This window comes from Cupressus sempervirens, chromosome 10 (genome assembly GCF_028749045.1).
Source record: "Cupressus sempervirens isolate cs-2001-9-10 chromosome 10, ASM2874904v1, whole genome shotgun sequence".
NCBI lineage: Eukaryota > Viridiplantae > Streptophyta > Pinopsida > Cupressales > Cupressaceae > Cupressus > Cupressus sempervirens.
In genome coordinates, this window is record NC_143127.1 from 587775783 (window position 1) to 587802810 (window position 27028).

Below are 27028 nucleotides of genomic sequence, written 5' to 3' on the forward strand. Positions count from 1 at the left end.
TTAATTAGAGGAGCACCCCTTTTGAGGGTGTCCCAAATAAAGGATCCCTTACCATCAAGCTCAAGTCTAGGAATATCCTGAACCTCCACTCCTGGGAAATACTTATGGGTCAGAATCTTGGCCCAATCCCGGTCTTGATTCTTGCACCATCTCCAGTATAACTTTGCAGCAAGAGCTTTGACACCGAGAGCCATACATTTAAGGCCCAAACTCCCAGCAAACTTAGGCAAGCAAATAGTGTCCCAGTTGACTAAGCTCCCTTTAGAGGATTGAAGGTTGCCTAACCAAAGGAATTGTCATGACAAAGCATCAAAATCTTTCATAACTCCCACGGGAGGGGTTTGCACTAAGCACCTATAAATAGGGAGGGCCTGAATCACAGTCTTGAGTAGGGTAACCCTCCCAGCTGATGAGAGCCACCTATGTGTCCAATGCCTCACTCTGCTACGAAATTTATCAACAAGACCTTGCCAATATTCTTTCCGTTGAGTCCCCAAAGCTAAAGGAACTCCGAGATAGATCAAAGGGAGGGATCCAACTTGAAACCTGAGAATTCTAGCAATCCTGAGCTGAATCGACTGAGGAGTATTAAAGAAATAAATAGAAGATTTCCCTTCATTAATTTTCTATCTAGAAGCTTTTAAATAAATATCCAAAAAATTTCTAAAGTTCCTTGCCTCGTTGGCAGTAGCCAGGCTCATCAGGCTAGTATCATCCACAAATTGGAGGTGCGTGTATGAAGGAATATCATTACCCCACTTCCACCCTTGAATAAGCCCCAATTGTGCTTGAGATTTTATAAATCTACCTAAGCCCTCTGCCATAATAATAAATAGATAAGGAGAGATAGGATCCCCCTGGCGAAGTCCTTGAGAAGCAGAGAAAAGGAGAGATAGGATCACAACTAATCTCCTGAACCACTCCATCTAATCCAACTAGCTGGCCTTGTTCTTTCTCAGCAACCTGGATCAGAACCCCATCCTCCTAGAGCTGGGGAGCAGAAAAGGACCCATCACCCGGAGGTAACTCCATAGGGATTCCTTCCTCTTGAATCAAATTCTCTAGAACATTAAACCTGTTAAAAGTACCATCATTTTGTCTATCCATCCAAGCTCTCTTCTGCCCCTTTCCTTTATTACGCGGCTTAACTGGGATTAAACCTTCCTTATCTGCAGAGGGACCATTTGGCATTTGGGCCTTACCCTTGTCTTCCTTAGGAGATGAGACAACGACCGTAGCTGACTGAGAAGATTTATACCTAGGGCATTTGCACTGTAGGTGCCCATACTCACGACAAATCCTGCATCTGAAGGGTAAAGTCTCATAGTCCAACTACTGAACCCATGAAGGAGTGCCCATACAAATTTCCATAGAGTCAGGAAGTGGATTATTTAGATCCACTTCCACACAAATTCGAGCATATGAAATTACTTTTCGGTCTTGGGTTAGTGTGGCCGACCTAACCGATTTCCTCAGCAGAAGCGATATCAAATGAAGGATGTCCTCTCTCCAAAATTCTAGAGGCAATCGAGGAAGCCTAACCCACACAGGGACCCGAGACGGATCCCCTCAGCGGAGTTAAATCCAATGTGCCAGGGTTTGAGGAAAAGCCCAACCTGGTTAAAGAAATATGGGCCTCCCTCAAAGACCTTGTTCTTGTCCGACATACTTGAAAAAATGACCAAAAAATAGTTGTTGGCCGCTAGAAGAATTTCCATATCCCCTTCCAAGTTCCATATCCGATGCGCCCACGATTCCAGCACAGGAAGGGAGAGCCGGAGACCCAAAAACTTACAAATGAGTGCATGCTTGCCCCAATACTCCACATCCTCTGAAATCTGTTCTGGTTGAATGATTAACACCGGTCGATCATCAAATCGTTCCAAACATCCATTCTTCTTCTTGATACGGACAGAATCTTTCGATGATGATGCATGCATCCCAGATGGAGTATTGAAACCCTTACCTTTAGGCCCTCCCTGCAATAAAGGAGAGGACTCAGCCATCACCAAATCCTCAGAGAAAATCTGAGATGGGACCTCCGATTGCCCCATGAGCAAGGACCAAAATCCAAACCCCAATCAATAAAAGAAGCCACAAAAACCCACCCCCAGCTGTATGCCCCACACTGGCTGCCCTAGAATAAGAAGGTAACAGACGTAGGCCCGCCCCTGCTAGCCTCACCACTGCTCGAGCAAGCAAACCCACCCTTCAATCCAAAAACGGCGTCGCCTGCACAGTCTGCCCCTGCGGCCAAAACGCTGCGCGAATGCCACCACCGACGGACGTCCAACACTGCGCCTAGGGCACACAGGCCCTCGCACCTGCAAATCTCGCATCGGTCGCCATCACGAATGATTACATTTTAATTGTATAAGCTTTCATGCAATTAATCATAGTTAAAATTAGACATTTCCATTTTAGTGAAAGCTTTGTGTGCTTCTCCCCACATAATGCAGGGACTAAAGCTCAATCAAAACTTTTGTTTAATTATATTGTCCGTGGTCTAATATATTAGACATTATACATTGGCTGTCCACCAATAATTGGACCTTTTTTAATGAAGTGCTAATTTACTAAATATAACCAAATTAGGCCATACATGCATCAAAGTTGAAAAGTACACATCTCGGTTTCTATTGTTTCTATTTCTATTTGAAGGGATGCCAAGAAGAAATGATCTGCAGTGTCACATTATCGCCGAAAACATGTCGAGAAGTGGCCAACGTAAAATACCTTTCATATATTTAAAATTTAAGAGAACAAATTTCTTGTATGTTTGTTTAAGCAAGCGATGGGCCGTCAAGGGTTTGAATTTTTGACCTTTCTTCTCTGCATTGCAGGCTAATCTTGAAATGATATCGACGAAGCTCCCAATCTTTGCATTGCACGGAAATCGACGCGTGTTGGCGAAGCAATAGATTATCCACGCTGAAATTGGGCTAAAGAGTTCAATTTCGAACTACCTAAACCATCAGGTGGAAAATCGTTGTTTTCATGCCAAGTTAATGCAAATTCGACATCCGAAAAGCTGAAATTTGAGTTTGTTGGCGAGCTGAAATCTGTAGAATTGCGTTAGAATATTGTCAACAATGGCAGCACGAAATCGAACAGCATTATTTAAGAAGTACAGGGATGCATTGCGCGATGTTAAAAAGCCTTCGTTATCATCGGAAGCGTCGACGTCGACATCTGGGTATGGTGGGAAAGGCCCTGTTATTCAGTTGTCGACTGCCCCTTTTTTGCAACAGCAAGCTCATAATTATACACCCCTCAGCACAGATGATGCTGATACAAACAGGTTAGTACTCGTTTTATCATTCTTTGACCTTTCAGAGAAAAATGCTAGGGTTTCGTCATAGTTTTATATGGGGTTTGAGCGTAGCTCTTCCTCTTCTTCAAATTTGACTCCTTGCTAAACTGTAATTTGCGGCAAAACAAAACCTAAAAATAATAGTAAGAATACAAGTAAAACCATATTGGAAGACACATAGCTTTGGATGCCGCCGCATCCACAATATAAAAGGAATTAGAGATTACTTCATCATTTTTTTTCTCAGTAGTAGATTTGATTTTGTTGAAAGAAAAGAGACATTACATAAAGTAAAGTGATTCGAAATCATCTTCAATCTTACTACAATGTAGTCATTATGACGATCAATCCATCCAAAAAACCTAGCAACTACAGTACCTTCCAAACTCATTACAAGAGTTTTGCCACTGTCTTATGGAGATTTACAATTTTACATCACTTTCCCAAAAATGGGTGTTCGGTGAAGCTTTAACTCTTGAAACACCATAGCATCAGAAAAACACACTATAACATACTTGACAGTTACAGCACTGTCGATGAAAAAACATCTTCAAACCTGTTATTTACAATGATTTCAAATCTTCCTGGATGATTTGCATTTCGCTCTTATGCATTTAGCAAAGTCCAATGGGCTCCTATCCTACTTCTAACCAGTCCTTGTGAAAATCTGTAACTCATCAAAACTTCAAACAAAATTGGCAGAAAACTGCTGCCATGAAGAGTATTCATCAAAAAAACTAGACCATTCTTACATTTCCAATGTAGCCTAGATGCCATAGCAATTTGATAATTTTTACAAAAAACAAGCAAGAAAACTAAACAAAAGGTGCCATCCCAACCAAACCTAACACCAGTTTTCGAAGGAAGAGGGAAGATCAACCTGGCTTCACTTAAGGCATGAGGGACAAAGCTTTGGATTCTTGCTCTGAGCATGGCATTAATTCAAGTTTCAGACCAGTCTTCCTCACCTTTGTCTATTTCCTCCCTTGCACGCCTAAGCTTTTGCAGCCCCTCTTAATCTCCTGCAGACCATCGCACACAATCCTTCATTTGTGCAATGTCCTTGTTGCATAACCAGTAGTTTTAGGGAAAACCAGACATTCCTTGCCTCCTCGAAGTGTTTATGCCTCAACCTTTCATCAAATCTCCAAACAAATGGAGTGTACTTGTCCCTGGGAATTTCTCAATTCTACTCTACTTCTCTCCCAAATTAATTCCAATTCCAGGAATTGAGGCTTCAAGAATTTCATCTAAAACCAATAATGCTTCAGGAGGAACCAACTTAATCATCATAAGCCTAACTATGTCTTCACCTTTGACCAATTGTAGTGCCTATGCCATATCATTGAATAATTGTTTGTGTTGGTGTGATGGCAGTTTTCAACCTCGTAGAATATCTCTCCTAGCAACCAATTGACCACATCTGCAAGCCTAAGATGGACATATTCAAACATTTTGTCCAAGCAAATTCTTCTGCCGTGTCCATGGAAAGGGGTTTTGTTGTTTTGGACATTGGAGAGTGAATGAAGTTTCCATTGTTCGCAGACTCACTCTTTTTGCTCTGCTAATTCTCTGTGATTTTGCAATGTTTTTTAGTTTGAGGGCACACACCTCAATTACTTAAGGTGGTTATCAATAGAATGCAGTTAAGACTTGCAGATCTACCTTAGTACCTCAAAAAGGAGAATCCCTCAACTCCATTGGTTGCATGCCGCATCAATGGGAACGGAAAAGTGGCTAGCTCAATGACTAGGGGAATAAATATTAGGTTGCTTTCATTCCTCCCATCTGACATGAGGATAATTGTCATTGGTAGTTTCAAGAAATTTAAGGTTTAAGGCCCAATTAGCCATTGTGTCAGCTTCCCTATTCCCTTGTTTTTTTATGTGTGTAAGCTTGTAATCCTCAAAGAATGTCAACTCATAATTGATTCTGGAGATGTAGTTCAAGAGATGCCATTCCTCCATGTCACCTTTTATAATGGCGTTTATAGTTATTTGCGAATCCCCTTCAACATGTAATTCTGTGGCTCCTAATTTTTTTGAGGATTTGATTGCCAAGAGAGCCGCCTCAGTTTCTGCAACATTTTTTGTACCATCCATAAGACGTTTGCCTCCACAGGAATTGAGATCCTCTTTTGAGTCTCTGATCATGAATCCTGCCCCAGAAGGGCCAGGGTTCCATTTGGAATCTCCATCAAAGTTACACTTCTACCAACCTTCTTGGGGTCTTTCACATTGGATACCATCAAGCATTGTGTGTGTGTGCGGGGTGGGCGGAGGGGGGTGGGATTAACCCTGAAACACCACACTTCATCAATTTTGCTAGGAAAACATTCTCCCCTTTTTTGAAAGGATAATAGTTTATGTTTGGCACCTGGATCTCTGATAACCTGATTAAATATAAATGTGATATCTTTCAATACAGCTGCTGCCACATATTTTTTCAATTTCTTATCTTTGAATCTATTTCACAAACATCTCAAACGTAGCAGTTGAGCTTCAATTACTGTTTTAGAGAGTGAGGGTGGAGAAGTACGGACTATTTGGAATTAAGGTCATTTGTTTAACTTTATATTCAATTAGAGCTGTTTGACAATGATCAATGAGATTCAACTAGTTCCAACATTATTTGAGCAACAATGGAGAAAGTGATGCATGCTTGGGATGAGGCCAATATGAATAGGTCACAACAAAGTTTTTTGTAATTCTTTTTTTCCCTTCAATAAAAGCTTGGAGTTGCTGTCAGGGTGTTTCGTTATAATGGGGTTGAAATACAATTTGTTGTTTTAAAAAATTTTCATTGCTTTCATTTCACAATGTTATTGATGTACCAATTGAGTTTCAAGTCGTGGCTAACGACAAGGAGGGTAATGAAGAGGCCTTTGCAATGGAACAAGTGGAAATGCCTTTTAATGACCCTTCTGCTGAAACATTCTGTAGGACCTATGAATTGGTGTTTAACTTGTGTAAGAGATGTTCTATGGACATTATCAAATTAACATAATATAGACTATAGTCCGTAAAAAATAGCTTGACCCAAGGTCTGAATTCTCTCAAAGTGTAATAAATTCACAGGATCTAGTCAAACCTAGCTTGACTAATTTTGCATCCAGTTTCTTAAATTTCATTAAACTCAATATCCTAGGTTCAGAAAATATAGTGTAAAAGTCAATATTCTGTTTTTTCTCCTTTCTCTTGAACATTCAACTGCTTTTCTGAATTTCAGATTCTTTCTAGTGCTACTGATCAGATGTTATGTGTTGTAAGTAGAAGTTGTTTGATAATCTGTACTTCAAAATTGTTAGAATGATTTTAAGGAAATGACACAACAGAACCATTTATGAGCACCAAAACTTCTTCCTGTCTTTATGCAATGAGCAGTGTAAACTGATTTCCAATTGGGTGTAATATGGTGATAAGTCATTTTATTTTGATTCTTTATAGGTAATGTCCTCTTGGAAGGCAGTTGGTCATATTTTTAAGATCATATGGTTCACTAATGATTACCATAGTTGCCTTCTAGTTCTAAATTTGGAATCTTTCCCACCTGACAAATTCACCTGAAATATGCATTAGGAGTTTTGGATTGTATCGTCTACATGTAGTTTCTGAATTTCAGATTCTTTCTAGTGCTACTAATCAAATGTTATGTGTTGGAAGTAAATGTTGTTTGATAATCTGTACTTCAAAATAGTTAGATTAATTTTAAGGAAATGACACAACAGAACCGTTTATGAACACCAAAACTTCTTCCTGTCTTTATGCAATGAGCAGTGTAAACTGATTTCCAATTGGGTGTAATATGGTGATAGGTCATTTTATTTTGATTCTTTTAACTTTATAGGTAATGTCCTCTTGGAAGGGAGTTGGTCATATTTTTAAGATCATATGGTTCACTAATGATTACCATACTTGCCTTCTAGTTCTAAATTTGGAATCTTTCCCACCTAACAAATTCACCTGAAATATGCATTAGGAGTTTGGGATTGTATCGTCTACATTTAGGACTTAATTTGCTAAATGTTAAGCTCATGAAATGCTATTGGAAAATTGGCATGGAGGGAGTGTGGCATGCAAAAAAATATATAAAAAAAATGATGCTACAAGTAAAACGACAACTAAAGGAAATCCTAGAGTACCATGAAAAGGGAAAAACAAACTCTTTCATATGGAGACAGCTTTATTTTGTTTGAAAATGTTTTATAAGAGGTTAAAACTCCATCAAGATTCTTGAATTGCCAAAAGTTCTTGTTTTATGTGGATTAGAGAGTTGGTTTCATTCAAGATCTTATCTTCAGGAGGATCTTAATTATATTATTTATGTTTTTACGACCCAATACTTTAAACCTTAGTTCTCTGGGATGTGAGCTTATTCATTTTAAGAGTAAATTTATTTTATTTTAATATTAAACACTGTTATATAGGGGATATACCATTGTTTACATTAAACAAAGATTTAGACTCATCTATTCTGTAGGTTGATGTTCTAGCCACCAGAGAAAAATATAAATCTCAGGGATGAAAAGCCAATATTAAATCATTCAACATTGAGACTTTTAAGTAGAATGCAGTATATGGATCATGTCTTCATTTAATGTCATCCTCTAAATCCTTGGTCCAAATTTATTGTTTCTGAAAAAAATCCCTGAAGTATGTGCATTAATTTAAGAGTACGGGAAATCCAAGAGTACCAAAAAAATATAAAACAAGATACTATATTATTCTCCATACATGTCATCTTCCATCACAGGAACTCATTTCATGATACTCTTGGATTTTCCATATAGAAAAGTATAAATAGGAGGGTGAAAATTCGTTAAAATATTCACATACGATAATATCTATGCACCATGCGATATGACAATTTCTATAAATAATAGCTTCAAAATATGAATCTATGTTACATTGTTGAAAATCAATGCTTAAATACAGAAAAGGACAAACCTCTAGTAGAACAACAGTAATGTTGTTACTCCTTCTCCCTTCAACTTTTACTCCTTTTGCCCCTGACAGGGAGAATGCATTTAATTTATATGCCAAATTATATTTATTCAGTGGACACTATTTAGTCAGGCTTCTATAAATTCTACTTATCTTTATTCCTGTTTGTTGTGCTCAAAGAATCTTTGTAGTAAGACTTTCTGTGATCTTCTAGAGTAGCTATTTTGTGCAGGTCTTCAAAATATTTTGCTTACTATCTTCTATAATATCCCTTTTGGTATTTGGTCAACTTGTTTTCTGTTTGTGTTGTTTCAGTTTATTACTTAGCTTTTGCTTCTGCAAAACTGCAAAATGCCAAAATCTGCTTTGTGGATCTGTGATATCTTACTTAGTGTTTCTGGATATTCACAATTTGTTCTGAAATACTCTCTTCCTCATAAATCATCCTGTTTCCTTGCATGCCAATGCTCATTGCTTCCATCTTTCTTTTCTTCACTGTTTCCTAGCAATTATGGTTGTTGCTTTCTTGCTGCTTGTTATGTGCATGTCTTGGATCTCTTCCTTGACTCCAAAACAGGTGACTTTGTAGTTGGTGCCGTTGAAGACCAGTGAAGGACTCAAGTATTTATCATGCTAGTAGAGATGGAAGATGCCAGTAAGATTGTAATTGGTACAATGCACAAACATTTTATAGAATATGTATTTAGGCACCTCTGGATGTGTCTGTGAGCACATGCGGATCACCCCCGGAAACATATGATATCAATGTTTCTCTGAGTACGCACATGCATGCATGGACATGTATGTTTCTCAGTTTTGCTTGCCTCTGTATTTGTGAGCTCACATGCATTTGTGTGTGTGCACGCACATGCATACATGCATTTGTGTGGCTGTCTTTGTCTGTCTGCATGTATACATGTGTAAACACTCCTAGCAACAAATAATATCAGTATTTCTTGAGCTTTGGAAATGTTTTGAAAAAAAAACATTAGGTTAAAACTTAAAAAATAAATAAAAGCAGCCGAGCTTGTAATGACAACTAATATATTTGTTCAGGGATAAAATTGAAATTGATTTGTCTTTCATAGAATATGGAGCATGGTCGGGCAATTTATAAAACATAAACCCCCTTCCCCACAATGGTTTTCTCATTTCCATCTCGCCAAAGGGTTATGTTTCATTGAAAAGATCAAATTCATATGCGTATAAAGACAAACTACTGAGCAAGTTCACTCTACTCTTTTTACTTCTGTCTTTTTACCAACAAGAGATTGCAACAGAAAAATTACCCACCCTTAGCCTCACTTCACTCTCCATGATAATAATCTGTACCATTTGTAAATTATAGCGGCTTATACTAGTTATGGGTGGAAGATTAAGCAAATTAGTTCCATGAAAAACATTCTTTTTGTTGCTTTATGTAAAGCAGGTTGGGATGGTTCAGGGACCTCATGGATGCCAAGTTGCCCACTAGATATTAATGGGACGTGCTAAAAATCCTAAGGACATGTCTCTGGGTTGCACTGTATAATGTGGAAAATTATTTTTGTACCTTCAAAATTATGAATATCCACTGACCATGCAATTTAAGTTACAGAGTGTTCTTATCTAGTGAACCCGGAGGAGGCTACTTTCAAGGTAGGCCTTTTATTAATTACTCCTTTTAATTTTATTTTTTTAAATTTATAGGATCTATCACCTGCTCTGTATGGGAGATACCCTAGTCCAGTGTATGTTAGAGCCATAGTGTTGTAACTGGAGAGGTAGTCAATGGAATAACTGCCAAATTAGTTGAGTCTGCTAAAATATCAGAAATAAGCTAACAACAGCAGATAATTTAAAAAAATGATTCTAATTCTTATACTATATTTTTGTTTGAGATTTTTTCATCGAGTCCAAGTCTAATTCAAACATTGTCTTCCCAATATTCGTTAAATCTGAGGCGCAAACCTATAATTCCCTTTTGTAATTTATTATTAGTTAGCCATAAAGTTAGCTGTTGCATCTTACACATGTTTTCATGACAGTTTCAACTTTGTACACATTTTTTTGGTCTGCTAGCCCATGTTTCAAGCTATTTGACTTGCTTATATTCTTATTAAAGCTGCATTGTCACCACATAACTTTTTAATGCTTATGATTGACATCTTGATTATTCTGACAGTTTTTATTTTTAGTTTCTTTATATTCAGAAATCAATTTGCTATCTTCATGTCTAGGGATTTTCCTAAGTCAATTGTTATCTTAAGCGACCAGAAGTGGTTGTCTATTTAATTGCCAAGTTTTCAAATGCAATGGAATCAACTTTTTGTTATTGATGTGATATGATGCAGCGATTTACTATGGTAATAGGTGGATGACAAGAAGATTATTCATTACTCATCATAATAAGAAAATACATGAAAATGCCTAAAGTATCTGGCACATGCAAGAATGGATGGTTAATAATATTTCTTCAGCACAGGTCGTCTCCTCCTCTGGCAGCTTAATTTCAACAACGAATTAGTTGTGAAAACAGATGTGACGCATTCATTTTCCCAAGCAACATGGGAAGCAATTTACTGGGTACAAAACAGATGCCAGGGCACTTTCATTTGGTCAATATTTGTTGTAGGCAATATCTTCTGTTTATTTTTTTGGATACTTCTAGAAGTTTGATAAATAAAAACAAATCAAAGCATTTCCTGTATTTTTTCTAGATATGAAATTGTATCTGCTAAAATCATTATTTTTCTTTTAACCATGGAATAGGTTTTTAATTTGTTATTCGGAGTAGTTTGGCTTGGCCTTTACTGGAAGTATAGATTCCTGCACATAGAACAGCAGCATTTTGTTTATATCAGACTTACATTTTTCTTTTTGAGTTGGATCTGATATGGAGTCCATGTACTGATAAAATTCTATTATGTTTTGAAAATTAGTATGTTAACCCTTAAATGCATGTGTGTGTTTCATAGAGGAGATGCTATAGTTATTGGCCTACCTCCAGCATGGGTGGATATATCAGAAGAGATAGCAACTAACATGCAACGCGCACGCAGTAAAATTGCTGTGCTGACAAAGTCTTATGCTAAGGCATTGATGCCAACATTTGGTGACACAACGGCAGATCAACATGCAATTGAAGAACTGACCCAAGAGATAACACACTTGCTGAAAAGAAGTGAGCAGATGCTGCAAAAGCTTTCAGGGCAAGGCCTATCTGAGGATGCAAACGTTCAGAAGAATGTTCAGGTGTGTCTTCTAGCCAATAAAATACAAGTGTTAGAATATGCGAGTTGTGATCAAGAGATTAAATCAATAAATAAAGTCCTATTCAAAGACATTAGTATGGAGACTCTCATTATCATTATACTTACCGATCAAATGAATTTATTCTATATGCAGAGATCTCTTGCCACTGATCTCCAGGCACTTTCAATGGAGTTTCGCAAACAACAAAATGCTTATCTACAGCGCTTACGGCAGCAAAAAGATGTGTGGTGCCATTCACTTCTTCCTGGTTAGGATACATGTCTAGTCTGAGAATGGATAATAGTGCCATATACTGAATGAGTTTATTTGATTTTTTTTGTGTGTAGGGATCAGATGAAGTTGACATGGGCATGCATCTGAATGGTCCGAAAACTAGATACGAGGATGATCAATCTTTTGACTCGGTGAAGAGGATTCACTTTTTTTTTTCATTATTTTGGAAGAATTCACAAAGTTTTGAAATTTCGAGAGTTTGAATAAGTTCTGTTCTCATTTGCATCAAGATATGCCTATATTATGACTTTCTGAGTTTTGGTTACAATTGTTTTCAAAGGGTTTCAGTACACAGCAGCTAGCCAGGATAAAGAAAACAGAAGTGCTAACAGCCGAAAGGGAAAGGGAAATTCTTCAGGTGATACGACTTTAATTTCACTCTTTACAATTGTATTTGCTGCATATATTTGTTCTGTGGCACCTGTTGTGTTGCAGTTCTATCAGAAACTAAATTATCTATTTTCGTCTTGCTATCCCAAGCAGATTGTTGAATCAGTGAATCAGCTGCAGCAAATAATGAAAGACCTATCAACTCTTGTGATTGATCAGGTAGTTCAATGTTTCCTGCAAATTTGAAATAACACTTGCTAATGAGAAACCATTGAATGAAGTTATGAATAAAGATACTTTGTAAGATATTATTAAAAATATGCTGGACCATTGTTTGCAGATTCAGACTCAGAGAGTACTTGGCAAGTCCAAAATCTTTGGCTTGTTAAATACATGGTAAAAGCTCAAGAATTTAAAAATTCTTTAAAAAAATAAAACATACTTTTAAAATTTTAATTCAAAATTTAATTAAAACTTGACATCTTAAAAGAGAAAATGCATGGTTTTAAAGCAACAAAAATGGGTGAAAAACATGTTTTTGATGATGGGGACTTTCCAAACGCAACTGAATACATGGTTTATTAAACTATATGAAGGATTACTCCACTCAATATTCATACATAGCATAACAAAGAGTAACTCGGAAGGTTGCAATAAATACCTTGCCTTCTATTTCAATAAAATGAATTATAAACTCTTCAATTATAAAATATCAACCACTTAGGCCTTGCAACTTTGCAAGATGGACCTACAAGTTATTATTCTACACCCTTTAGCTATTAGTCCTCTTTATCTATGAAGAGAAGAACTCAACTTTGAATGAATAACCTCTAATTCAGGCCTCCCTTTAATTGCAATATTGTGTCTTTTGGAAACCCCAGTGCCTTTCCTGACGAACAACACATGGCTATTAGAAAAGCAACATATAGCCAATAGATGACCTTTCAACTTCTCCATGAGGGCTCCTAAAGAGGATTCTTTTCAATTTTTTGAAATGGGCATCGATAGAGGCATCTTTTCCTATTTCCTATGTAACCATTCAATACATATGAGTCATGACTCTTCCCCTTACCCATTTCCATGCCAAGATGGGGATTTTCTTAATTTTTGCATTATAAACGATAGGAAAACTACAATTGCCTCTGAACATAGGCCATACATATTTAATTTTTTCAGCATCCTGTTTCCCCTCAGAGACTTTCCTATGTACATGGAGACCTATGGATGCTTGCACTTATTTTTTAATTACGTATTCTTAATCAAAAATTAAAATACCAATATTTTTGGATGATGCAGGATTGCTCTACGCCCTTGTATGCTCTTGCATTAGACCCTTGGGGAAAGGAAATTTTGTGAGCCTTGTCTCACAAAATGGAGTTGGATGGTAGAACCACTCTTTTAAAATGCCAACTATCTTCAACAATTCCCTTCACTGTGATTGGTACCTCCAACTAGTTCTTTCTTATTGTCTAGAAACTAGCTGGAACAATTGTCCTCCTCTGACTACTTTGCTCCGCTCTTATCTTCCTTGATGTGGAATTAGTTCCACCACAACTCAACCTCCTCCACCATATCTGGTTTACAACCCTCTTCTTCATTGTGAGATTGTTCCACCATAATGCAAACTCCTCCAAATGTTGCTCCACTTAGCATCCCTCCTCATCTCACCACTCAACATTCCTCCTCTTCTCTATTGGTTTAAGTTTTTAATTCCCCAAAGTCTGACCTCTGACAAATGCATGATGCATCTGCAATCTCTAGTGTCTCAACATAAACCTCTCTAGCATCCTTAGTTGCAATGTCTATAATCTTTTCTTTCTTTTGTATCTCTTACTTTCCAACCATCTTCTTTATACTCAGCTGCTCAACGCTTGCCATCATCCTTATGCCCTCCAAGGACATTTCACAACTTTCTTTCTCAACATTATCCTTAGCTGCAACCTCTTTCTTTCCTTCTTTTATGCCTTTCTGAAGATATGCCTCTTTATCTTGAATGGATATGAGCTACTTGGTCTCTGCTGCCGCAATTTCATCCATCACTTCAACTCTTTCTTTGCTTTCCTCTTCTGCTGTTAACATTTCCAAGCCATGACAAAGAATTTCCTCTGCTGCAATCTCTTTAGTTTTAGCTTCCAAGAATCTATTCAGTCTTTCTATCTCCTCTTTCAAGATGACATCCTCATATTCATTGATTTCCTCATAAAACAAGGGGCCCTCAAAGTCCATCATCTTCGTCTTTGCTGCAATCTCCTTGATCCTGTTTCCATGCCTTTCAACAGACATGTTTCTGCTGTAAACTTTTCTTGTTTTGATAAATATTGGACCTTCCAAGTCCTCTACTGTAGCATCTTCTTTTGTGCCACATACAAGGCACTCTGCTACATCTTCCTTCTTTCCTGCAATAAAAACATCATTAGAAAATGACTGACACCTTTTTGTAGTAACTTTTCAATCTTTGCTTCTATTTCATTCACTTGCTGCTGCAACTTTATAAAATCATCTCTTCGTTTGTTTCTTATTATCTCTCTGATTTTGTCAAGCACATGAATCTTCGGAACCCAACCAATGTATCATTTTCCTCTCTCATTCCAACTTCATTGCCCCTCAAAGCCTCAAGAGATGCCTTTTTATCTATACTTTCAAGTTCTGTTGCAAACTGCCTCACTCTACGGTCTATTTACAGCCTCAGGAACCTCAGATCATCAAATCCTTTAAATAGCTCCTCTTGCAACATGCACATACATTTGCAAGCGGACTCTCTCACACTTCATTTTTGGTCCCAGTTCAAACTGCTTCACATTTAGCACTTTGTTTACACACTTAGCGAGTACTGCTCTGATACTACCAATGACAGGGACTCTCCATACGCACCTAAACACATGCTTTTACACAATATGAAGGGTTACTCCACCCAATATTCATCCATGGCATAGCAAAGAGAATAGCTTAGAAAATTGCAACAAGCAAGTTGCCTTCTATTTCAACAGCATAAAATTCAAAATTTTTAATTACAAAATATTACCCACTTAGGCTTTACAACTTTCCAAGGAGGTACAAGCTATTCTTCTTGATCCCTTAGCTGCCACTCTTTCATCTATGAAGAGAAGAGCTAAACTCCAAATTGATAAATTCTAGCTCAAGCCTACCCTTTGTGAGTATTCTGGTCAATCTGGTGCCTCTTGGAAATCTCCTTCTCTTGATGAACAAGTCATGGCTATCAAGAAAAGAAACACAAGGCTAATAGATGACCTTCCAACTCTCTTGGGAGAGTACTCTAGTGCCTCTTGGAAATCCCATTCCTTCTCTTGATGAACAAGACATGGCTATCAAGAAAAGCAACACAAGGCTAATAGATGACCTTCCAACTCTGCCAGGAGGGCTCCTAAAGAAGCATTTTTTTGATTTTCTGTGTCTTTTAATTTTAATTTTATGGAACTATGCATGAGATATGAGTGCACTGAATCTTCCTTTTACCCATTTTCATGCCAACATGGAGATTTACTTGATTATTGCATTATAAATGATAAGAAAATGTTTCCCTTCCTGAAGATTACAATTGTCTTTGAACACATGCCATAAAATTACAAATATTAAATAATTTTAACATCATATTCCCCCTTGGACACTTTCCTAGGTACATGGAGGCCTGTAAGCGCTTGCATTTATTTTTTAATCACATAACCTAAATAGAGAATTAATAAACCAACATCTTTGGATGATGTAGAACTGGCCTACACCCCTACACCTCTGGATGCTTATGCATTAGCTTTAACCAACAATTCACCCACAAACATTTTTAGCTGCATTTTCTTTGTGTCTATACAAATTTGTGAATTAAACTTGTAAAAACTCGTGGAGCAAAAAAATAGAGTACTCGGCAACTTGGAGAGTACTTGTAGAGTTTGCAAAGTATGTATTGGAGTACTCTTAAATGTTACATGTGCTGTTGTCTTGACTCTTCACAATGTAAAATTGGGCTTTAGAGTAGCTGACATGTGACACATAATCTGTGAGTGATCTTCTGTTGGCTTCTTAGGTTTTTCATTTTAGTTAGGTCAGCCTAATCAGGGAACCATTTGTTGCCTTTATCTAATTATGGCTATTTTAGTATGGAACGACTAAATCTCAAATAATCATTGGGGAATTCTCATCTTGAATTGTTGTATTTACGGGTCAACCACTCAAAGTGGTGTTGCAACCTTTTCACACATTGCCCCATTGCAGATGGGGACCCCTAATTCACTGGTCCGCTTAACCCTTTTGGTTTTGATTTTTTGGTAGTTCTGGTGTCAGTCTTCTAAGCCTCCTTGTGTTTCAAGTGAGAAGTGATGAATCTGGCTAAGTTTAGAATTTCCCCTGCCTTTTTAGGTTTAAGTTTTGAAGCATTTCATCCTTTAAGAGCATCCAAAAAGGGAAGGAGTTTGAGAAAATCCATCAAGAATGACTAAAGTAGAAAATCTGCGAAAGTGACTAAGTATGCATTGTGGCTGCATGAAGGAATAAAAAGATGGCCAAGTTAAAAAAATTCAAGAACTCCAAATCATGATGGTGAAGGAAAGGTTGAAAATTGCAAAATCCATCATAATGCCTCTTTAACGCCCAAAACTATACTTTTTTTTTTTCCAAGGCAGGAAAGTCCAAAGAAGTGAGGAAATCCTTCTTAAAGTCTGATTTGCACTCAAATTCAAAAGATCCTTCTTCATAGCATGCTATCAACTATTTGGAACTTCCCCCATGGCAGTTTTGAAGCACTGGTTCAATAAGTTTTACATCCAAAATCTAAGATACAAAGAATTTTTCAGAGATGAGAGATATGCCTTTCAAGTGTAATCTGTATGCCAGAATTGTCAAAGGACATAGAGGTTTCTCGTCTCCTTCTATATGCACCCATGAATGACAGTGCGAATGCCAAGGAGATGCGCCCAAAATGAGAGGCTGCTGCTTAAAGCCTCATTTACAATCAAATTCTGGATCTTATGAGCTTCTGTGCACAATTTTTTTTGCAAAAAATCTTAATCTGGTTCAAGGATGAATAAGCCATACATGACAAAAGAAAGGTTTGGAATAGGAAAATCTATGCCTATAGCTTCACGGCACTGTGCGGGCAACTCTGCAATCAGTCTTCAAGGAAATTGTCCAAAATGAAAATCCTTTACATATACAAAGTGCACCCAGTAGCAACATGGTCATGGAATGACAGAGAAAGCAGTTTTAAATGCTCCAATGAAGATAAATAATTTCCACTTCTTCTGGATACTTAGTGGAATTTAAAATGCCACAAATGAGCATCTGCAAGGTCTTCTCATACGTACCTCTAGCGCAGATCTCACATGACATAGGAATCCTGCTTGGAACACAAAATCCCTCTTCATCATGCATATGTACCCATGAGCGCAATTCAAAGGATGCCAAGGAAAATGTTTTGAAGTTTTAAATTCTCCACTATGTGCAAGATGTGCTCATTAACACAATTTTCCTTATGCCATGGAATCTCGCTTGACGACGGAAGTCCATGGGGAGGGCATATTTGCACTCATCAGTGCATATCACATGGACTAAGGAATTTTTTTCTAAAGTTTGAAAATGCATTACAGGCTAATATATGTTCTATAGCGTAAGTGTACATGGGCCATGAAAAAATTATAAAATTTGAAATCCTTCACCAAGGTTAATATACACTTGAGGAGTACGGGTCATATATGGGCAAGTAACATTATAAATGATGGAATTCTTAGATGTGCACTCAAGAGAATATGGCAAGGAGGTAAAGTTGAAGATAAATGGATTTTATTCAAATGATTGTAAGTCCTTCCCTATATCTAGTACATGCACCCAAGGTCATTGGAAAAGAGATTGCATGCTGCACTTGAATTTGGTCAATAATGGAGAATCAAAAGTTTATTTGTGAAAAACATTAAAGTCCATACCTATGAGGAAATTGGAACGAGGCCAACATAAGTTGTTAGAACATGCAGACTTTTTATACCCAAAACATTGGAAATATAATAATATTAGACTTCGGTAAATAAAATGATTTTTAAGTTCCCAATGAGAAAATTTGGAAATCTATTGAAGAAATCACGACGAATTGGTTGGTAAGTTTGAAAATCCTTGACCATGTTTAAATCTATGATTAAGAAAATCAAATCACAATAATACATTTGAAATTTGTTAAATTGGTGGATTTTGGAATTATTTAGGGAATTAATTAAATGTTTGATTTTCTTGCACATTTAATATATGTTTGGTATTTAATTTATAAAACCTTGGAAATGATTTAATTGCCAGAATATTTAAATTCCACTTCTTCAAATGTGGGCCCATGATGGTAGATGTGTTGGTGAAGATAAACACTCAAATGACATCTTGTAAAAATAATAGAAACTTGAAGAGAAGTGTTGTTTTTGCTAGAGAATCTCTCTTGAAATGGCAACATGGAAGAAAATTTAATACAATTGCCTAAAGTCAACTCATTGCCAATTTAGTAAGCAAGGGATTGACATTCTATTTAATGCCCCCTTTTTCACGAGTGTCATCTTTAAGATGATTAGTCTATTTCCTGATCCTCATAGGCTAATGGAGTTATTTAGAACATAGGTCAAAAAATAGGTTTCAGCAATATCTCGGTTGGCCCAAAATTTTTGAAAATCTCGTAATTGGCAAAAACTAGGCGAAAAATTTGGCAATAAATCAAGACTTTTATCAAACATTTGGAAATATGCAATTTCTTTAAATATTCTTAAAACTGCTTACGTTCACACCAAATTTGTAGAACACATAATGATTTGAGATATCTACCATATATTAATCAAAATTTTGAGTTAAACAGTAATTCATAGCAACTAAAACTTTGTAGATTAACATAGCGATAGAATCATATACCAAAAAACAAGTACAACATCTGAATATAAATAAGTTCAATACACATAGAAGTCAAACTCCATTAAACCACAACTTTTGAATACATATTTAGGTCAAGTTTTAGTATCAAAGGAAATTAAAAGTAGCAATCATAAATTACATCTAGGAGTAAAGCTCAAAAGAGATCATTATTGCTAGGTGAGTGGCGTTGAAGTAGTTGTTGTGGCAACATCCTCAACAAGTGCTTGAATAGGTACCTTAGGTTCAACAAAAGCCTTTGATGGATGACCAAGCTCATGTTCCTTCTCATGTGTTGCCAAATCCACATCCTAGTTATCTGCCTCCATCTTAAACTCAGCTAGTTACTCATTTGTCAATAAAGGATCACCCACATTTGCATCTGCATCTTCACCATCTGTAGGAGCAATCCAATGTGCTGAATATGGATTAATGTCATTCAAATCGAGTGCTCCATATGAAGCTTGCCCTTCCACCTTCTCGTGCAAGCGAAGCTTGTACTTCACATAAACCAAGTCATTGAAGTGCTTTTTAGTCAACCTATTACGTTTCTTTGTGTGTATGTTTTGAAATGTACTCCAGTTTCTCTCGCAGCAGAAGCACTACAAGGCTGCAATAAAATTCGATTGGTAAACTTTTGAAGATTAGCGAGTGTGGCACTATAATCTTCCCACCGCAGATTTGCAAGGATTTAAAAAAAACATTTTATAATATGGTAAACCATAAAACTTCCAATAAACTTCACGAGCAAAATAAATAGTTTGATAAAACTAAACACATGTTCTTTTTTACCTGGGTGCAAGGGGTGTATCTCCTACATTTGCAATCAAGACAAGAAAACAATGACCGATCTTCCCTCTTGTAGCTTTGTAGCTCATCAAGTATGAGGTCTCAGAGGTCCAAATCAGCAACAATTCTTCAAATACATGTGTCCAAGTCAATCTCATAGCTCTGCAATTCATCAAGTATGAGGTCTCAGACGTCTAAATCAGAAAAAAATACATGTGTCCAAGCCAATTTGAACCTCTCCATCTGCTCTAAAAGTGTTGGAGAAAAATAACTCGGGGTTCAAGTAGTAGGCAGCTGCATGAATATGTTGGTGGAGTTGTTGGTTCCGCCTATGATCAATTATGTTCCTTATGGGTCTATATTTGGTCTCATTTGACCCTATATAAGTGCTGAATGACCTCTTTGGCCCTATCCATGGCCTCGTATGGAAACCCCATAGGGTTTTTATCCCCACCTACAATTTGTAGAACCTTCACCAATGGTTCTGACACCTAGACAAAAAATTATACAAAAATCAGCTAACGAAAATATTTCAAAATTAAATGCTAAATCATCAATGCAAACTTGAAAACTTACTTTGAGGATCAATCATCAATGCAGACTTGAAAACTTACTTTGAGGATCTCCTCCATTAGCATTTCAAAGCTAGCATCAAATACAATCTTCACAATCTTCTCTGCTTCAAGCTTTTTGGCATGAGGACTCACTAACCATTTCTTATCTAGAAACATTTGCCTCAGGTCTAACAATGTCTTTGATATGCTTTGCAAGTTTAGAAAATTAGTAGTAAAGCATGTGACCCTTGCTCGTTCAAGATCCTTACCAGTACTGTGCACTCTCATAAGACTCAAGACCCATGTATGATTGTAGATGTACTTCGCAATATTCTTTCTATCTTCAACCACTTTCTCCACCCAGCTTAGTTTCCCTAGATCCTCAAGAAGCAAGTCAAGACAATGGGCAACACAAGGGCTCCAAAATAATGTGGGATGCCTCTCCATCAAATGTCTACCGGATGCCACATACGTAGCTGCATTATCAGTCACAATCTAGATGACATTAGCTATTCCCACTTCTATCACCACCTCATCCAACATGTTGCACAAATTTTCTGCATTTTTTACTTGATTAGAGGCATTAACTGATTTTAGAAATACCAATTGTTCCCGTGAAGAAACTATAAAGTTGATGAGCATCCTATTCTTGCCATCGGTCCACCCATCAAATATAATAAAGCAGCCTTTCTGTTCCCAAACTTGTCTTTGCTCTTCCACAAGCTGATGAATGTTTCTTACCTCACCGTCTAACAACAATCCACTCACCTCATAAGGATTTGGGGGCTTGGACTCCTTATCAGACAAAGAAATCAAAGTTATTACTTGATCCCCATGTGGACTACATAAAGCATTGAAGGGAATATCTTTGCAGATCCAAAATCTTGTAATTGCCACCTTTGTCTTCTCATGCATCTCTTTGTTCCATATAGTGCCCAACAAGCGGGATTGAGCACCATGAGTGTTACATGGAACCCAAAAGTCTGATAAAGACCCACTCACACTTCCCGATCCTTGTATTTGAGGCCCAATAGAAGGAGAATCTTCTCCACCTATTTGTGATCCTTTAGAACCAAAAGTCCCCATTGGGGCTGCCATGGCCTTGAATGTCCTCTTTTTTGCTGCTTATTTTGTACATATTTTTGTAGGCTTGTCAAAGCCTCTCATGTAGCCTCTGTTGGACATTTATCACACAACATAATATCATTGTTTGGAATCTTGTCCTTTGCTTGAAGTCATATGCTTATAGCAAAAGATACATTGGACCTACCCATTGTGTTCTCTTGGGATCTCATATTTCTATAATGCACCCTTCTCTTTGCCACTAGCCATCTTGTAAACTTCGAGAACCTAACAAAAAAATAGACAATTTATAGTTAGAAAGTGTAAAAATTTGAAATACTAAATTATGATAGATTTCTAATGCTAAATTATGAATCTATTAAAATTTGAAATACTAAATAATTGAATATTAGAATCTATTATAAATCAATTGAAATATTGTTAGAAATTTGCTTGTAAGAATTTGGTATAGCTCTGATACCTTGTAAGAATTTGGTATAGCTTTGATACCATGTAAGAATTTGCCTTAGGGCAAAATGACTTAAGATTTAGAAGCTCAAGAGACAGCACAAGAGAGACAAGATATGATCAAATGAGAATGGATATCAGATGATTGGATATGAGATGAATACACACTAGAAGTGCCTGTATATAAAGGCAACTAGAATGACTAGGAGTCAACAAAGAGATAAACATCACAACTATGCACATGTCCACCAAGAGTGGATTATCCTCCATTAAGCACATGAGTTTGTGTGATGATGAGAGGATAAGTTTACATAGGTGTATCTCTTAAAGAGATTTTGTAGACACCATGTGCTCAAATAAGTTGCGAACTCCTGTGTTGTCAATAGGACAACTCATATGTCTATGCATATTCCTAAGTGTCTACATGACAACTAATATTAAAATGCATTATCGTAAGTAAAGTGTAATAATAATTAATTATTTACACTAACACCCCCCTGAAGTGTAACTCAGGGGAATGCACTTAAGCTCACAAAGCTAAATGCAAGATGCAGTGTGGGTCCTAGCTATTAGGCCATGTTAGGTACCCATGTACAAATGCAATGCTCTACATACAATGCGATGCAATCTCTTTGAAAACGGAGAAAGAGGGAAAACCTCATGGGAAAAACCTCCTCCAAAAAGTGAGATGAAGAAATACAAGATGCATGCAAGGATGGAGTAATCAAGACCCCCCTAGTATGACATACATCATGCATGTACAAGCATATATCCCCCATAAGAAAAAATACATGATGGTATCCCCCCATAATGAATAATCTCCTACAAGGATGTCATGAATACAAAAAAGTATCCAATGTCTACAAACGACATTTCTCCCTTTAGGAAGAAGATACACCAAGTATAGGTGCAAGTATACTTCCCATTGTGGATAGGAAGATGGTTGAGGAATCCATATGTAGTATGCTATGGATGCCGCCTTTGAAGTTTGCTCATATGTTGACAAGTCCTTGATGAATGTAGATGCCACAAGCCAATCTGGTGGATGCCCAAAAGAAGGTGGCAAACAAGGTAACATGTCAATGTATGAAAGTGAATCAACCTCCAAAGACAAGGAATTATCTTTATAGGAAGATATGGGAAGAGAAACAATGTAGCCTTCCCTCAATGATGAATGCAGACCCATGAAAGAAGCTCCTTGATGACTGAAGAAGCTGCTCTATGAAAACTGAATGATGTTCCTCCTTGTAGGAAGAAGTGGTGCCATAGGTGTAGTAGAGAATGCTCCCCAACTATTAGGAAGAATCCTCAAAAGATATGATGTCTGAGGAAACTGAAATACAATCTCCAAAGATTGATACGTCTCCTTTGAAGTAAAAGAGTCCTCCAACTGTTGAAAATAAGTGTCCACAATCATGTCATTCTTAAAATAAAGATCAAGTGGTTGAGGGTTGGAGTGTTCTCTCGCAACAAGCAAAGAAATTCTCCTCAACAAAGAGAAGATGGATGTCATCAATAATGTCTTCCACATCTTCAATGTAGACTCCACAAACAACACTGCAATGTCTGGAAGGAAGTCATCCTATGAAGCTGAAATAGGAAGACATGGTGTTTCCTGCTGCATTGAATTAGGAGCATTTGTGGCTGGAACTGGATCAGTAGAAGCAATAGGAGCATCAGGAGGTATGATTTCAACTAGAGTTGTAGGTACCACAACTGGAGTGATTGGAGGTAGAATGTCCTTTGGTAATGGAGGGACTAGTGGATCTCCATATGCTTCCCAAAGACACATCCAAATGTCATGAGGACTACTTGCCTTACTAAGAGGAGCAAAAGATTTTTTATTCATATTGTTATACGTAAAGCGAAGAAGAGAAAGATGTCCCCAATTAGTATTAGGTGGAAATATTTTCGAATAAAGGCAACACTTCCTTATGTTCTCTTAGATGATCAATCATCAAAACACTCCATTTTTGATAGTTCCTTTTTGTCAATTTGAATCTCAAACCAAAGTGACACTTTTGACATGACTCCATGAGATCAAATAATGTATGCACCCCCAAAATGCAAAAAAAATCAAAACTCCCCCCCTTAATGCATCATTTGGCACTTTATATTTAGTGCGATTGCAATGGCCACTTGCCAATTTAGGGCCTAAGTGAACTTCTGATATTGCTGGTTACAATAACAAATATGAAGCTATATCGGACTCAACAAGATAAGACACAAGACCTCCCAAGGATCTAATTAATTACAAGTGCCAATAGGCCAAAATGTGACAAAAATTTGGAAGTACTATGTCTGCTCAGAATTACTCCAAACTGATACCAAATCTAGAAAGTAGACAAAATATCATTCACTTTAAAAAAAAATAGCACTTGAATATGTGTCCATATGGGCTTGAACGAAGCCTTTGAAGTTGTGAAAATCAAGATTTGCGATTTTTAGAAAAAACCAGGGATAGGGTTTTGCAAACAACCTACAACAATGTGTAGATCACGAGATTCTACCCCAAAACAAAAAAATCCCTCGAAAAAAGGAGTCTGTATGAGGGAGATATTGCTACTTGAAAATCACCTCTATAATTATTTTTCTTGAATTGCCGCTGTCGCACCCTTAAAAATCAAGTGACTTTAGATTTCATCTTAGATGTCCGATTTTGATGAAACAAAATTTGATTTGGGATTTTTTGACCTTTTGAATATGATGCCAATATCTGATTTGCACCAACAAGCTCCAATCTTGACCTGCAAAAAAATCTCTCCAATAGCTATGCAATGAAACTCCTATGGCTTTGATACCATGTAAGAATTTGGTATAGCTCTGATACCGTGTAAGAATTTGCCTTAGGGCAAAATGATGCCAAGATCTAGAAGCTCAAGAGATAGCACAAGAGAGACAAGATATGACCAAATGAGAATGGATATGAGATGATTGGATATGAGATGAATACACACTAGAAGTGCCTGTATATAAAGGCAACTAGAATGACTAGGAGTTAGCAAAGAGATAAACATCACAACTAAGCACATGTCCACCAAGAGTGGATTATCCTCCATTGAGCACAGGAGTTTGTGCAATTATGAGAGGATAAGTTTACATAGTTGTATCTCATAACGAGATGTTGTGGACACCATGTGCTCAAATAAGTTGCTAACTCCCGTGTTGTCAACAAGACAACTCATATTTCTATGAATATTCCTAAGTGTCTACATGAAAACTAATATAAAAATGCATTATCCTAAGTAAACTTAAGTAAAGTGTAATAATAATTAATTATTTACACTAACACTACTAAAAATTAAAATATATTTATTATTACTAATTTTGAATCTATTTAACATTTTATATATCAGTTAAAAGTTTGAACAATAGTAAATTACTAAATGCTAAAATTCATTTTCACTTATAGTAATCTTACATTAAATTACTAAATAATAAAATTCCTTTTTACTTATATTAATAAATGTTAAATAAATTAGAATTAAATAATCTTTAGTATTTACAGTAAATTACTAATATTAATAAACAACAGTAAATCTTTACATTAATCTACTGATATTAATATTAAATTTTAGTAATTTGATTGTAAAAATGAATTTTAATATATAGTACTGTGAATTTTAATATTAATAAATATTAAATATGCTAAAATTTAATATTTAGAAAGAGCTGAAGGAAACATTAATAAAGAATTGAAGACAAGATAAATAAAATAAAAATAAAATAAAATATAATATAAACTTAAATACCTGAAATAAAGGTCACCTTTGTTGTTGCTAATGGTCAACCGTTGCCTCTGGCCATCTGTTGCCTATGGTCTTCTCTATTGCATGAGTCTCTGTTGCCTATGGTCATCGTTGTCGTCTGCTATTGCCTCTGGTCTCACCATCTGTGATCGCTTCAGGTCTCCATCTCATGCAAAAGTTAAAATGACAAACTTCTAATGCAAAACAAACCTAAAAGCTATCCCTATCTAATGTAGAACAAACCTAAAAGTAAAAACTAAAAATGATATCTGCTACCATCATGTCACAATTTAAAACAATAAAATTGTCAACATTTTTTGATTGAGTTTGTGGGGATTTTGTGCGTTATTTTTTGAAAACATTGCTGCGTTTTTTTGTTAATATTGTTCGCAAAATTTGCAGGGATGTAATCGCTCTCCAGAATTTTCTGCAAAATACCTTGATTCTGGTGATATATCGCCAATTTTTTAAGCTATGGTTTAGAGGGTCCAGTTAATAGAGGTAGAGGCCAATTCTCACTTAGTGTTCAAAGATGTTTAGGATTGATCTTCATTTGAGTTAGATCAGCATACTTACTATTTACGATATGTATCTGCTTCAAGAAAAAAAAGGGTTTCTATCTTTAGCAAGGCACCTGAACAGTTGGGTAACAGTGTTGAGATTGGGTATTGTTGGTTGGAGCAGTTATTTAGAGACTTGCCGTTTATAATATATCAATTTAGGATCAGTGCTATATTTGACAAGGTACCCAGACTCATGGTATACACAACAATTGACTCATTCGTCAATTGACTTAGTTTGAGGGACTTATTGTTTATAGTAATTCATTTATGCTCATGTTTCTATTTTGGCAGCGTGCTTGGACTTGGTAATAGCATACTTCATCGATTGATTAAGTGGAGTAAGTTTATTGGCCAAGTTCTAAGTATTAATTATTAATAAAGGATTATTTATTAATAATTAATTATTATAAAGGTTTGATATATATTTATTAACTAAGTAGGGCAAATTGACTTTAAAAGTTGCATAAGATGATATTATAATATTAAAGGAGGTCAATTATTTAATGTTTTCCCATAATAAAAGAAAATGTATCTAATGATTTAAATCAAAAGCAAGGGAATATCATGTGAGGGGCATTTAATGAAGCGGATTAAAAACAAAAGGAAGTATTTGGTGTCAAATATATAAAGGACTTCATGAAGTAAATCAATCATTATGCATATGCTTTTGTCTTCGATTTTGGCACGAGTTCTTGGGAATTGGCAAGATTTTTTCCTAGGGTTTTGCAGCTTGGAAAATGTGATCGTTTTAAAGGAATTTAGCATTTGAGGTTTTGAAATAAACACTGAGATTTGCTTTTGGGAGTGGCTCAATTCAGAGTCATCAACTGAGCTTAAAAGGCTGAAGAAA

At 36.5% G+C, this 27028-nt stretch overlaps 1 protein-coding gene across 2 annotated transcripts in view; it reads left to right on the plus strand.

Annotated features, from left to right (window-relative positions):
* Window positions 1-2607: 2607 nt before the first annotated feature.
* The window catches only part of LOC149535236 (tlg2p-like protein a), a 43704-nt gene continuing 19283 nt past the window's right edge, over window positions 2608-27028 (plus strand). Inside the window, exons 1-7 of one of the 2 annotated variants that reach the window (XM_089803771.1) lie at window positions 2608-2727; window positions 2844-3301; window positions 11214-11490; window positions 11644-11733; window positions 11838-11915; window positions 12065-12142; window positions 12268-12333. In XM_089803771.1, the coding sequence (XP_089659897.1) occupies window positions 3093-3301; window positions 11214-11490; window positions 11644-11733; window positions 11838-11915; window positions 12065-12142; window positions 12268-12333 (798 nt within the window). In that variant the 5' untranslated portion in view covers window positions 2608-2727; window positions 2844-3092. Of the gene's footprint in view, window positions 2728-2770; window positions 3302-11213; window positions 11491-11643; window positions 11734-11837; window positions 11916-12064; window positions 12143-12267; window positions 12334-27028 lie in introns of those variants that run through there. The other variant, XM_089803770.1, reaches the window with a different exon arrangement.